The sequence below is a fragment of the Chelonus insularis genome, unplaced genomic scaffold, assembly GCF_013357705.1.
Source record: "Chelonus insularis isolate UGA/USDA-ARS -01 unplaced genomic scaffold, ASM1335770v1 contig_135_pilon, whole genome shotgun sequence".
NCBI classification, from domain to species: Eukaryota; Metazoa; Arthropoda; class Insecta; order Hymenoptera; family Braconidae; genus Chelonus; species Chelonus insularis.
Window position 1 is genome coordinate 1,737,170 of NW_023276376.1, and position 14,507 is coordinate 1,751,676.

A 14,507-nucleotide genomic window follows, 5' to 3' on the forward strand; every position below is an offset into this window, starting at 1 on the left:
AGCGCCATCTAGTGAATAGCTTTTTTTAAAAATTAATCTACGCTAATCTATTTTCTCTGTAAGAAATTAATTGAATCAACAAATAAAAGATAATTTGATAAGAATTTTACGTGTAACTTTCAGTATTACACATATTTTCAAGATATAATTGGGTTACTAATAAATATAACTTAGATTTGTACACTTCTATACATATAAAATTGGCTGAGCAGGGGCTTATAACCCCTAAAGGCCATATTTTTTTGTAAAAAAACCAGAAAGATGACTCTCAGAGGAGTTCTGTATGAAAAGAATTAACTCCTAGTTGATTAATTAAATTCTAAGGAATTACTGATGAAATATTCCGCCTTTTGTCTTGTAACCCATATGACTAACTTATAATAATTTTCTACCTTATCGACTTTCTGTTGAATGTTTCAAAATATTTGACATTAAATATTTGCGAAACAATAACCTTTGTTACACTTGAAATTAACTAAATACTATATTGTTAATGCAAAAAAATAAACAGTCAATTTAGAATAAAATATCAACGTTAGTATACTCAATATTTAGTAATTAACATAACCTTTTTAAGATGTTACTAAGGAAAGTGTTTGGTATTTTAAATACAACTGTAAGTATTTTTCAAAGAAATAACTTAAATATCCATATTATTTAGGTCAAAAAATAATAATTGTCAAATAAGGATGTTATTTTACTATTATTTGTTACAGAACCATACAAGAACAATCATTTCTCGAAATTTAAACTTAATACCCATGGTTGTAGAACAAACTGGTCGTGGAGAACGAGCTTATGATATTTATTCTAGATTATTGAAAGAAAGAATTATTTGTTTGATGGGTCCTGTAAGCATGACGCAATATTTTTTAACAGTAAAAATGATTTTACTTACTATTAAAATATGTTATCATTGTTCTCGACTTTAAGATCTCTGATGATGTCTCATCTTTAGTAGTAGCCCAGTTGTTATTTCTCCAATCAGAAAGTAGTAAAAAACCTATCCACTTGTACATTAATTCTCCTGGAGGAAGTGTTACTGCAGGGCTTGGAATCTATGACACGATGCAATATGTACTTCCACCCATAGCAACTTGGTGTGTAGGTCAAGCCTGTTCAATGGCAAGTTTATTATTAGCTGCTGGTGCTCCTGGAATGAGACATTCTCTTCCAAATGCAAGGATTATGATTCATCAACCATCAGGTGGAGTTCAAGGCCAAGCAACAGACATTCAAATCCAAGCAGAAGAAATAATAAAATTGAAGAAACAAATTAATGACCTCTATGTCAAACATACCAAGCAAACATTGCATAAAATTGGTAATGAAAAATAGTATTTTTTGATCCATAAATTATATTTGACAATCTTTTTTTTTTTACAGAAAGTAGCATGGAAAGAGACAAATTTATGTCTCCAGTGGACGCAAAAGAATTTGGTATAATTGATAAAATTTTAGAACACCCTTTACAAGAAACAGATGAAGAGGAAAAATCATCAATGACTGAAACGACAGTTTAATTATGTTCGAGGTGATACAGAACGTGGTAACATAATGATTTTTTATGATTTTTTTAATTTGAAAAAAATAGATAGTGATGTTGATTGTTAATATTTAATATAATTAAAAATATCATAATAAAAATAACATATTTAATAAACATTGTTATAAACTATTCTATCTTATACTAAGATAAATCATAATTTTCCAAATAAAAGGTAGTATAATTTCTTTGTAAAAGTTACATTTTTATGTCTATATAATATTTGATCATTCATGTTTCTATTCTTAACTTAGATTCATCTGTAAAAAATAAAAAATAAAAACATTCGGTTTATTGTGTATATTACAGTAACATTAAACTTAAAAAAATGATTAATAAACTAGATCTTTATCACATAGCATTCGCGAGATATGATTTTTGAAAAATTTTTCAAATCAAACAGAAATTATCATCAAATAAATAAGTTTCATTATAAATCATGTTGGAATTATTTTGATCATACTAGAATATAATATAGCTATAAATATTAATTTGATTTAATCTGTAACATTGCTATGGTTATATGTCATTTGGGCAATTAAAAGTTATTATAAACTCGCGAATTTCATTAAAAAATGCCCAATCAATAATAATATTGTAACAATATTATAAAAACAAAGATTCCCATGCTTAACGATTAAATTTCACACATATTTATATATATTTAAATATATACAATTAAACCCCACAATCTATACTGTTAAAAAAATAATTTGATTATTGTTTAACAAAAATCTTGGTAATTCTATTCAAACTAAAGTTATAGTCAATTTAGATATATCAGATAAGTGTTCCGCAAGAAATATGAAAGGCATAAAATTACTTTCGTTTAATTAAAATTATTGGGAGCAAATCTGAGCATGAGCAAGCATGAGAATATCTTTCTTCTCTTTTGGGAATCTTAGTTCACGACCAGCAAGCCTAGCAGTCTCTAATTCTCTCTCAGCAAGAGCAAGTTCCATAGCTACAACACCACCACCATTTTCATGCTCTCTTGCAACCCAGTCTAAAGCCATTTGAGTACGCATATCGTCATCAAGAGTTCGATGACTGTAATGAGCAACAACTTCTTGTCTACTGCACTGTCTTTCTCTCATAGCCTTCAAAGATCCATTCCAATGAAGTAATTGGAAAACAGTCATCAATTCTTGGAATTCTAACATTGTTCTACCGCGATTACATTCTAACATAAAGCGAAATGCTCCTATTCCCGTATTAGGATCTTCTTTTTCATCTCCACTATTCTAGAATCAAAATACAAAATTAATCAACAACAATTCTTATTTTTCATAAATAATTGATAAATCTTAGTAGTTTAATTACCTGTGATTGGCTACTACTTGCACTTGAAGCAGGTTTGTTGAAGCTTTCTCTAGCTTCAGCCACAGCTTTTTCAATGAAATCATCTGTGATTTTTCTTGATGGATGTTCATTGAATACCGAATTCATAAGAGCTATTTTAGCAGCTGATCTTCTAGCTTCAGCTTTTGTTGGACAGTTTTGAAAGCTTCCAAAACAAGAACCACCAGGTAATGTAACATAGCAAACATACGGAGGAGTTGCTCCAGGAACTGACTCATAAATGACTAATGCTCCATTTCGTAATTCTGTACCTCTACTCTGTTTCATTTGCCAAAATTCTTGAAGTGCTTCTACTACATTGACTGTAAAAAAAGTATTTTTATAGTTAAATTTACACATTTGATTATTTCCAACTTGTCATGAATCTAAATATGAAAGCCATTATGAATATGTAAAAAATAATTGAAAATGAAGATGTACCTCTACCATAGCCTTGAGTATGTTTAGCAAAACTATTAACAACGGCATCGACAGCTTCTCTAAGTACTTGTTTAGCTCGTGCATCAACAAGATCTCCTGATACTCCCATATTTTCCACCCTTGCTTTAGCTTTTATTGGCATGATGCCCTGCATCCCTTTCAATAACTAGTAAACATTTACTCTAAAACAGAAATTTATTAGAATAACATGTGATTCTGAATAATTAAATGTGCTCAACAAAAATAATACAAAAAATAATTTGATAACGTGTATCGAACTCAAATGTCGTTTTTTGAATAAATTATTGCCGCGACAATAAAATTTATTTCAAAAGAATAACCAAAACTTACAGAAATTTCAGAGGCAATTTTTTCAATGTCCTTTTTTGAATTGTGCACTGGAGAGTGCACGAACTAGTTGCCACCGATGATAGATTTGCTGATCGATTGCCTTTTAAATAGATCACGTTGATTGTCGTGACTGGAAGCTACATGTACTAGCCCGGTGTCTCAGTCAAAATACGTATGACTTACTTTGCCAGAGTTCTCAACGATGCTGAAGAATTCGCGTAAATTACTCACTGATCGGCGCACTGAGTGCTGCAGGATCAAATTGCAAGACATATAACGCGTTTAATGGCCCCGGACCACTGACGATTTCCAGAAATCCAGGGCCGGTTTTATTACACGCCGCACCCTCTCCTCTACCATCACATCCATCTTCTCATGATTCTCCATGTTATGTCTCCGATCTGCAAATTCAATCCTTCATTCAGCCACACAATTTTTCATATATTTAATACTTATTTATTAGATTTTCTAAATCTATAGCTTATTTTATACATCATGAACAATTTAATTGATGATTTTTAGTTAGATAAATTGACACATAAAAAGTAGAGAGGTGTCTAGTCATAGAGAAAAATGAAAAAGTAAGCAAATAGAAAGTTTGGAGTGAGATTGATTTCTTCATGTCGAGTAATAGGTTTGTTTGAATTAATTTTGGAGAAATAGATGCGTCCCTGAATCTGAACCCTGCAAAATACCAACGGTTCTCCACCCGCAAACCAAGACAAGGGGACTTGATCGGTAACGACGAAACTACCGGACCTCTCTACCGGTTCTCACGATCTCTCTCTCGCTCATCTTGTTTTTTTTTAGATCACGAGCAACCAGACAAACAGGTGACAAGCGGACAAAGGCCATAACGCATTGTCATCATTTTATATTATTGGAATCATTACTAAAATAAATCGATATTGTAATTTTTAAATTGTCAATTATTATTAAATAATAAATTTTAACTTTTTGATCGTCTTGAAATGAAAAAATATAACAATTAATAAAATTATTTATCAATTTGATTAATTCTTCAGTTTAAACTCAAAAATTTATAGTTAATTTTATATACTTTTTTAAGAAATAATTTTAAAATCGATTAAACAATTTTGGCATATTTATCATATAATACTCAAATGGCTGTTTGATTAAAGAATTGTTAGTATTTGAATAGCTTGACATTTTTGATTGATTGTTCTATAAATTATTTTATTGCGTTATTGGTATTGGATGATATATACTGATGTTTGAATTGAAAAATTATTCATGCGCATGAAATCACTGGAAGTTGCTGTTATATTTCACATATAGAATCCGTACCGCTGCTGGAGACAAATATAAATGGAAGGGATGACTGAAGATTCCAATGCATAAAACACTCCTTCATCATACGAAAGTTGTAAGAAAAATAAAAAAAAACACATACTTCTATGAGTTTCAACAGAATTTTTGATTTGGATATCAATTATTTATTATAATTTATTTTATATATCTAGACTTAACGTTTTTAATAGAAATAATGTTATCTTTAATATTCAAGTTATCAACATAAATATTTTTTTAAACTATGAACTTCATGCTTATGAAAGTCATTCGAGGTCATAAACTTATTCTCAAAAAAAATAACGTGATTACTGTTCCTGCAGAATTGCACTAATAAATAAATCCATTTTTAAAAAAAAGTATTAATAAACATTTCTGATATCCGTAAAGTATAAATAAACTGATGTTTTATTACGTAGCTAGTCTTGTGAGCAATAATTGTTCATTGATAATAAAAGTAATTGCTTTATTTTTCTAAGTACATAGTGCTTGTAATAAAACATGATAAAATTTTATTTAAGGACCCGTTTTGATATATTATAAAAATAATAATTTATGAAAATAAGATTATAAAATTAACATCATACATATGTATACATGTATGTACATAAAATTACATTTAGACCATGATTCATAATATTGACTGGTTAGTTTGAACTAAAGATTAAAAAGATATATTGCTTGTGGTAGTCATAATTAATTTAAAATTTTGGATCAATGATCAAAATTGATGTTAAAAGTTAATCAGTATTAAAATTAAAGCTTTGACAATAAAACTGTACGCGTATCACATTTTTACATCTTTCATATTTTCGTCAAGATTACGATAATAGTTGACTAAAATTTGCCATGCTTTTGGAGCCATGAATCCGTTAGGTGGTTCTTGTCCTTTTCTTGCTAGATCTATTATTGAAAATTATTAATTATCTGTCTATTATTATTTCAATAATGATAATAAAAAGATTACTCCAATAAAATATTTACCTCGCATTCTTGTTCCTGAAATAAAGTCGAAGTCCTGCTGTCTTTTAGGATCAAAATACGCCATTTTTTGGTGCTTAGTATCATAAGCAGCGACTTTAAAAGGAAGAATTTCCAAGTTATCTAAGCCTCTAGCTATTGTTAAAACCCTAGCACCATGTGTAGGATCGTACAAATTCCCGTCTGGTGTAACATCTTTATTCGGATGAGGAATTCCAGCTGGATCTCTTCCAACAATATAAAAATTAGCTCCTGCATTCATTCGAGCTTTTGCATGCCATTGCACCTAAACCACAAAATAAGTTTTTAAAATTAATTTTAGTTGTTAAAATAAAAAAATTCGTGTTAATAACTTACTTCTACCGGACCTGCATACAACATCGGACTCGGAAAAATAGCTAAAAGAGTAGAATTAGTATCTAAGACATTCTCTTCAAGCACTGCTTTATGTTGAAGAATTCTAATGGATAGAGGAACATCATCATCTTTGGTCCATCCTCCCAGAGGATGTAATAATAATACTGGATTTTTAAATCCATGCTCTTCTACCAATCTCCTTCTCGTATCCTGCATGAGAAGGGCATGTCCATTATGAATAGGATTTCTAAGTTGGAATGCAAAAACAACATCAGCTTTCATTTCTTTACATTTCATTTGTATTTCATTTGGAGTTAAACGATAATGATCTAAACCATCATTCCATTTAATTTTCTCTAGTACTTCTACATCACCTCCCATTAACCAATCTCCAGATTGATAAATAATTTTGATACACGGATGTCTGATATCAGTAGTACCAAATTGCCTAGCACATCTTTCTTCTTTTCTATGTGGATAAAATTCAGGTTTTCTTAAAATAGCTAATGCTTGGTTTTTATACTTTAAAGTAACAGCTGAATCACCTTCTACCCTGCATTTATCTTCGGAATGTACTGGAAGGACAATAGGAATCGACTGATTTATTTCTTTACCATTCTCGTCGATAAGGCATTTCAAATGCTGCGTTTGAAGATACTGGTCTTCCCTCATAAATCCTGTTAGAGGTGCGGCCCATCCTTCTGCTAAAATCTGAAGCCATTGCACATCAATTTCACTTATTTCTATACTTTTTAATGAATTTGCTTCAGCTTTAGCATCATTTATACGATATTCTGGTACAAAAAGCTCTCGAATTAACCATGATTGTTTTGAAATTGTAGGAATAATTTTTTGATTCTCCAAAAAATTAATTACTTGAGATGCAGACTCTTCTAGAGTGCAATTTTCAGTTGTTACAACTAAATCTGGCTTGACTGGACGTTCATAAATTTGATCTATACCAGTAAATCCTCTAATAACACCTTGTCTGGCCTTTTTATATAATCCTTTAGTATCTCTTGCCTCACAAACATTTAGAGGAGTGTCAACGAAAATTTCGAAAAAAGGTAGATCAAAATCTTTATGGATTTTTCTCGCCATCTGTCTATCTTGTTCAAAAGGTGATACAAAACTGCATAAGCAAATTTGTCCACTATCTGCAAATAATTTTGCAACTTCAGCAACTCGTCGGATGTTTTCTTTTCTATCTTCAGGACTGAAACCAAGATTGCAATTCAATCCAGTTCTAATGTTGTCTCCATCTAAACCATATGCGGCAATTCCTCGTTCTACTAAAATCGCTTCAACTTGAAAAGCTATTGAAGTTTTTCCAGCACCTGATAAGCCAGTCAACCAGACGGTACAGCCTCTGAAGCCTCCAACGTTGCTGAGTTTGTGACCTCTTTTCGCTCGAGATACATTGTGTGCTTGAATTGATACGTTTGTACAAGCCTGAAAAAATTATTTTATTTTGTAAATAATTTTAAAAAATTACTACAACAACGTAATCAATTTTAATTTATATAACAAATATTTCTATTAATATAATTATTAAATAGTTTAAATTTTTTACCATTTCAAAAAACGTGTTAATACTTGCACCAACAATTGCTAAATAAAATAAAGTTAAAAAATAATTTTATATTAATTTTTGAATGAACTATGTATTTTTAAACTTTAATATTCATTCAAAAATTTATCAATTTAAATTGTTTAATTAAACTTATACTTATATGTGAAAATTTACAACATAAATTTGAACTTAAAACGTTCGTGCAAAAAAATTCTATACTTTGAAGTTTTAAGTTGAAATATGCTGAAAGTACCGTTTTGTCTACGTGGCACCACTGCAGTATATTATTAATAATTACATTGAAAAATTGTGTGCTTATTTTCTATTGTAATAGAGTAATATTTGTAACAATAGAATTGTTCATACACTGATAACGATTGAGTTTCATAATGCAGGTTTAATCATAATTGTTTATAATTATTTACATACCGTCATAATTCGTTTACTTGAAGATGACACTTCAGCATTAGAATCCATTTCAAACATCTTATGAGCAAAGGCTTGGTTTTGTCATTATAAATTAAATTTATACTAAATGGTCAATAACATATTTTTGAAATACGTTCCAGGTATACCGCTCTTCTGAGTGCAACGTATCATATTTACACTAGGTATACAATATGTCATAAAGTAATTAAAAATTGTTACAAAGTGGGAAAAGCTATATCGGAAACATTTTGACCGATACTACCTGAAGAGTATACTAACGCACTCCCACTATGCTTACTTTTCGTCAAACTTCATATCTCCCACTACAAAAATTCTAACGAATGCTTCAATCATTAGAATACTACCCCTCAAACTATAACCTTAACATCCCTACTACTAAATTTTTTGACAATTTAAACAACTATTAACTGTTGGTAAATAAATAAAAAAATTCCTATATTATCAACAGAGATAACCAACAAGTAGATTTCACCCATTTAAATGCCACTTTTTGAATAATTAAATTTTTTTTTTAATTTTGAATATCAACAATTATTTTCAAAATAAAAAAATTCAATTTTATAATTCAATTGTTGCTGATTTTTCTTAAAATGAACATTATTTCATACATTTCGATTGACGAATAAAAGCATGGTGTTTAATATTGACACAACGAATAGTCATTTCGTAGTATTGAACCATAAATCATGATTAAGTGAGACTTAAGTGCAGGTAGATGAACAAATAAAATTTTAGATACAATGTAATGACAGTGACTACCTTTGAAGGTAAAATTATAAGCTAAGAAACTCTATAGATAACTTGGTACGTTATACTCCGAAAGGTCGTCTTCCCTAATGATTTTATCCAGGTCTATTTTCATTTCTAATAAACGACAGTTGCAGATATATACACTGTATATTACAGTACTTAATCATGTATTAAATGTATGTTGATTAAATAAAATTTAGCCATAAATTTTTATGAAAACTCACGTAATGTATTTAATATGCAAAGATAACATATTCAAACAAAATGCATCATTGAATTAATGATTTTTAATTTTTTATTTCCGATAAGTCTGCTATTAACTCCAAAAATGTTATCTAGTAAAAGTATACACGATTATTGGCTTAAATTGACTATTTTTCATTGACAATATTTGCTCTTCAATATATTCTAAGAGTCAAAATATTGTGACGTTAACACGATTTTTCTATACCGTATATAGTAATCCTATAGACAAACACAAACGAACGAGTCTCTATCAATTCCCTCCTTTTTTCTTCATAAATAAACGGTTTTTCCAAATTTTCGTTATTATTACATCTAAATTACATTAGTAAATGGATTTTCAATTCATGGAATTAAAATGACATTATAGTTGAATGAATTTCATCTGTCCTTTAAAAATGTATAATTTATATATCAACAAGTTTGTTTGCAAATTACGTGGCATAATGTCCTTCTCAATTGCCTAAAGCTTGGCGGGCTGAGGGGCGATTTTACGCGCGTACGTTTCCCGCGTGTATACTCACACACTAACCTCATTCTATGCATACATACACTAACACATAGTTCATGAAAACTGTTTAAAGAGTGATCAGCTGAGCGCCAGCTGTGCCATAAGCGTCGACCAATCACCTTTTACTCAAAAGCGCCACAAATGCACAACCGGTGCTTGTTGCGTTAGTGTTCCCGCGAAACGCCAAAGTTGATGTTTTCTCTCTGGATTCCAGTAATGTTTACATCACAATTGTGTTCATTAAGTGCTTTACTGACTTTTAATCTAATGTAAACAATATTGATTAGTAGTGGAGTTGAAATAAATCAGTATTGTTGTGTATTTACGTAGAAGTTAACCCTAAATGAGGATGCATTGAGTGCGTCACGTCATTTGCTGTCTAGTTTTCAGTGAATTTTAATTCATTTTCAGTTAAACTATTCAATCAAATCGATTTTTTGGATAGTAGAATTAACTTAAAATATATTAAAATTGATTTTGGAGTAATTGAAATGTGTAAATAAGTGTAAAATATTCGTTATTTATTGGCATCAAAATCCATCGTGGGCACACATGAACTCTTACGTTTTTGGACGTTGTTAATTGATTTTGTGCATTAAACTTCAACATTATACATTGGAGAACATTTAGGAGAATATAATTAATCTTGTTTAAGTGAAAACATACAAAATAAGCGGATTTTTTCGAGGTTATGTCGAGTGTATAGAGGGCGTCTCAGTACCGGATTGCACTGAGGGGTTGGTCATCATTTCGCGCGCTGGTCTCCCGCGCTCGCTTCCAACAATATTATTATTTTAATAGAAAAAACTGGTTTAAAAAGTGTTAAATAATTTTTTTAAAGATTCTAAAGATTGCTAAGAACTCGTGAAAATTTACAAATTTTTCCAAGAAATTTTTTGATTAAATAAAACTGGTCAAAATTGGTCGCGGGCTGATGAACATTATGGCGATCTTGTGAGTCGAAGCAACGCACACCTTTTAATATTTTCCCTTGTGATATTAATAATAGTTGGAGAAAACATCTAATAATTGGTGAATTATCTCAAAAAGACTCAAGCTATCCGCTGAAAAAATAAAAATTAAATTTGGTTGACAATTTATTACTATTACACGTCATCAAACCAGCATCAAGATGCCACAAGCAAGGTGAGTGATCAAGATTATCTTTATTGAAGAAAATTTATAATTTTTCCTTAGTAATATTTTCTTCATTTATTTAATAATATTTTTTTGTTAATACTACTAATATGTAATTTCTAAAAAAAAATGAAAAAAAAAAATTCTGCAAAAATTTTTTTTATTCTAACCTGTTTTATACCTCCTGAGGGCGTGCACGACTAAAATTTCTAACGCATAGTTTGTGCATTTTCTATCCATTTTATTCTAAACTAGTTTTAATATATGCACTTTATATCATTTCCATTAAAGTTTAGTGTAACATGATTACATATAAATCGTTAAAATATAATTTAAAAATTGTTTCTGACAAAATATTTTCACTGTGAATTACATCATGATTCACTCACATAACTCTATCAATGTATACATTTTTTCTGGTACAGAATCTTATTATTTATTTTAATTCTTTTTTTCATTTATATTATGTATATTTAATAATTATGAAATTTTTTTGTTTTTCAATATAGTTTACAAGGAAAGCAATTGCAGTCCTACCTTCAAGGAATGAAGAGTCAAACTCTGAAACGTAAACGGAGAAGTACTGAGCCATCAGAAGATACAGAAAATATTTACCCACCCACAAAAGTTATATCAGTATCTCCTAATGTTTATAATGACGCTTGCAATGGATCTCATATAGCTGATGATTCAAAAACACCTCAACATCAAAATTCTGCATCAAAAGAACATAGAGAACCATCAACGTGGTCTGAATTACGAACAGCTACCTGCTTTTTAACTCCTTCAGCATCAAATAGTAGTAAACATAATCCTTTGCCTTCATTTCCTTGGGCTGATGGATCTCAAGTTTGGTCGATGTTATGTGTTGGTGATCAAAAGACTTTGACTCAAAGGGATCCACAAATGTTTCAAAGGCATCCGACACTACAGCCACGTATGCGAGCTATTCTTCTCGATTGGCTTATTGAAGTCTGTGAAGTTTACAAACTACATAGAGAAACCTATTATTTAGCAATGGATTATATCGACCGATATTTATCAACACATCAAAATGTTCCAAAAAATCAATTACAACTTATTGGAATCACTTGTCTATTCATAGCAGCTAAGGTAATATTTCCTATGAAGAAAACATTTATTAATTATATAATTGTATTGTTTTTGCAATCAATATTTTAAATTATAATAATTTTTAATTCAATTAATAAGTTTATTGCAAAAATGAAAAATGAAGTTGTGAAAAAATTATAATACATTGAATTTTTTAATACACATTGAAATAAATATTTAAATTAATTTTTGTTTATCTTTCTTATAGGTGGAAGAAATTTACGCTCCAAAAATATCAGACTTCGCTTATGTGACAGATGGTGCTTGTACAGTGGAAGAAATTCTAGGTAAAGAGCTTGTGGTGCTAAAAGGACTAGGTTGGAATTTGTCGCCAGTGACGCCGCCAGGTTGGCTGAATGTATTCATGCAACTTGAGTCTGGAGATTGGGGTAAACCCAATGCTTTTATATACCCGCAATACAGTGGCTTACAATACTCTCAAGCTGCTCAGCTTCTAGACCTTGCTACTCTTGATGAAAGTAGTTTGAAATATCCTTATAGTCATTTAGCTGCAGCAGCTATTTATCACACCCAAGGCAGAGAATGTGCTTTAAGAGTATCAAAGCTTACCTGGGAGCAATTGGCTCCATGTGCTAAGTGGTTATCTGCTTTTGCTTCAACTGTTAACGAAGAAGGTTCCCAATTGCTTTTAAGATCAGCCGTCGTTCCAGTAGATGTTCATTCTGGTTCTGGATTGAGAGCTTTAGTACCTAATATTGTGTTAGATGAAACATATCGTATTCAAACACATGTAGTAGATTTAACAATGCTTGAAAAAGCTCAGCAAAGAATAAGTAATAGTGAAAATGAAAAGCTTGATACAGTTGATCAGAATTCAAGCTGCGAATTACTCCCTGGAAGCCCTGATCAGAGTGGGATTTTAACTCCTCCATCAAGTAGTCATAAAAATTCAGTGACGCCTCAACGGTTACCGCTTTCACTTGAACCTTATACATAAATTTTAATTTTATTCGCTGAATATTTTGGAATTCAACTTTACCACAGTGCCTTGAGTTGTTTTTCGTGAACACATTTTTAAAACTCCATTCTTCCAAAAGATATGGAAATTTTGGGAGACTTTATCAGTGATAGAAATGTTATCATAATTATTATAAATAATATTATAATTATTATTATTATTAATATTATTTTCATAGTTATCATCAATTTAATATGAATTGTTATTAATATAGAGTTAAATAATTTTTTATAAAAAACATTTAGATAATTAATTTTTTACAAGACTTAATTGCTATTAAGGCGAAGCATTTAAATATTGTATTTTGTCAATAGTTTAATTTTTATAAATAGTAGAAGGTTAAAAACAAGATTGATAAATAATTGATTAAATAATTTAAAGATGTTAATTTTATTGATTGTTATAGAAAAAAATATTCTGTGATCAAGTATGCATATATTACATCTTCAAGAATGATTCAATTTTTATTGACGCTGATTTGGCAAGTAGCATACAGAAAGAAAAACGCTTTGAAAATTTGATATTGTTGGTACTAATGAATATTTAAAAGAGATAAAAAACAATAGAAACAATTCAGTGCCTTAATTAAAAGTCTTGTTTTTAATAAATGAATGAACGAAAAACATGTAAATAGTATTCTTAATAATTATGTATCTTACTTAATTTTCTAATAGTAACTATTGAGTGTGTAAAGTGTGATGAATGATGAAAAAAAGTGTTAACAAATGTAAATATTTTTTTTTAAGATAGCGATGATGGATATATTAATGTGTGTTACATGTTATAATTGAAAAAAACATCACAAACATTAAAAATAATTAAAATATCTCAAACATCTCTCGTTTTAAAGGAGAAAAACCACTATGCATTTACGATACGAGTAACAATTTGTACCCATTTGTAAGAAACAATTGACAATAAAAATTTTCATCAAAAAATAAATTTTTTAATGTTTTCTGAATGTTTTATCTTTGTATAAGACATTGAAATAGATATCGACGCCATGTTTGATGCTTTTAAGTCATGATTTTTGACCTTTTTCAACCCTTACTTTGTGCTGATGACGTCCCGAATCGTTGTCTTAGAGATCTCCCGCCAAATCTTTTTATCGATAAAACAAACAAACGACAAATTGAAAAAATGCATGCCTAAAATCTTTATTATCAACAGCTAATATTGAAACAACATTAAAGTCCCTAGAAAGTCTGATAAGAATGATATTTATTCAAAATTAGCTTATACATTAACAGAAATTTAAAAAATACATCAATATAAATATTTTTGATATTCAAATTCATTAGATACAATTCATCATAATCTATTTTCAAGTCGTATTTATATAAAACACTGTTTTTTAAGAAATTTTTGTTTTTTTTTTGTTTCACAACTTGCAGAAATATGAAAGTAGCTCTATCTAATGTGA

The 14,507-nt window shown here is 29.6% G+C and overlaps 4 protein-coding genes across 5 annotated transcripts; 2 read left to right on the plus strand and 2 right to left on the minus strand.

Annotated features, from left to right (window-relative positions):
* Window positions 1-60: 60 nt before the first annotated feature.
* Window positions 61-1,684, plus strand: ClpP (Caseinolytic protease proteolytic subunit). Its single transcript, XM_035095456.1, has 4 exons — window positions 61-616; window positions 717-851; window positions 934-1,324; window positions 1,387-1,684. The coding sequence occupies exons 1-4, from the start codon at window positions 578-580 to the stop codon at window positions 1,521-1,523; spliced, it is 702 nt and encodes a 233-aa protein (XP_034951347.1). The 5' UTR covers window positions 61-577; the 3' UTR covers window positions 1,524-1,684.
* Window positions 1,685-2,113: 429 nt separating this feature from the next.
* Window positions 2,114-3,977, minus strand: lft (lowfat). Its single transcript, XM_035095455.1, has 4 exons — window positions 3,680-3,977; window positions 3,329-3,510; window positions 2,870-3,210; window positions 2,114-2,790 (listed from the first exon to the last, which is right to left on the minus strand). The coding sequence occupies exons 2-4, from the start codon at window positions 3,480-3,482 to the stop codon at window positions 2,386-2,388; spliced, it is 900 nt and encodes a 299-aa protein (XP_034951346.1). The 5' UTR covers window positions 3,483-3,510; window positions 3,680-3,977; the 3' UTR covers window positions 2,114-2,385.
* Window positions 3,978-5,520: 1,543 nt separating this feature from the next.
* Papss (PAPS synthetase) lies at window positions 5,521-8,432 on the minus strand. 2 transcript variants are annotated; one of them, XM_035095450.1, is made up of 4 exons: window positions 8,331-8,432; window positions 6,329-7,780; window positions 5,975-6,257; window positions 5,521-5,893 (listed from the first exon to the last, which is right to left on the minus strand). In XM_035095450.1, the coding sequence occupies exons 1-4, from the start codon at window positions 8,385-8,387 to the stop codon at window positions 5,778-5,780; spliced, it is 1,908 nt and encodes a 635-aa protein (XP_034951341.1). In that variant the 5' UTR covers window positions 8,388-8,432; the 3' UTR covers window positions 5,521-5,777. The 2 variants fall into 2 exon arrangements, with proteins under 2 accessions (XP_034951341.1, XP_034951342.1); XM_035095451.1 differs by lacking the exon at window positions 8,331-8,432 and adding an exon at window positions 7,902-8,033.
* Window positions 8,433-9,972: 1,540 nt separating this feature from the next.
* On the plus strand, window positions 9,973-14,026 carry LOC118074540 (G1/S-specific cyclin-E-like). The gene is made up of 3 exons (XM_035095836.1): window positions 9,973-11,001; window positions 11,502-12,105; window positions 12,314-14,026. Exons 1-3 carry the CDS (start codon window positions 10,988-10,990, stop codon window positions 13,061-13,063), a joined length of 1,368 nt encoding a protein of 455 aa, XP_034951727.1. The 5' UTR covers window positions 9,973-10,987; the 3' UTR covers window positions 13,064-14,026.
* The last annotated feature ends 481 nt before the right edge of the window (window positions 14,027-14,507 follow it).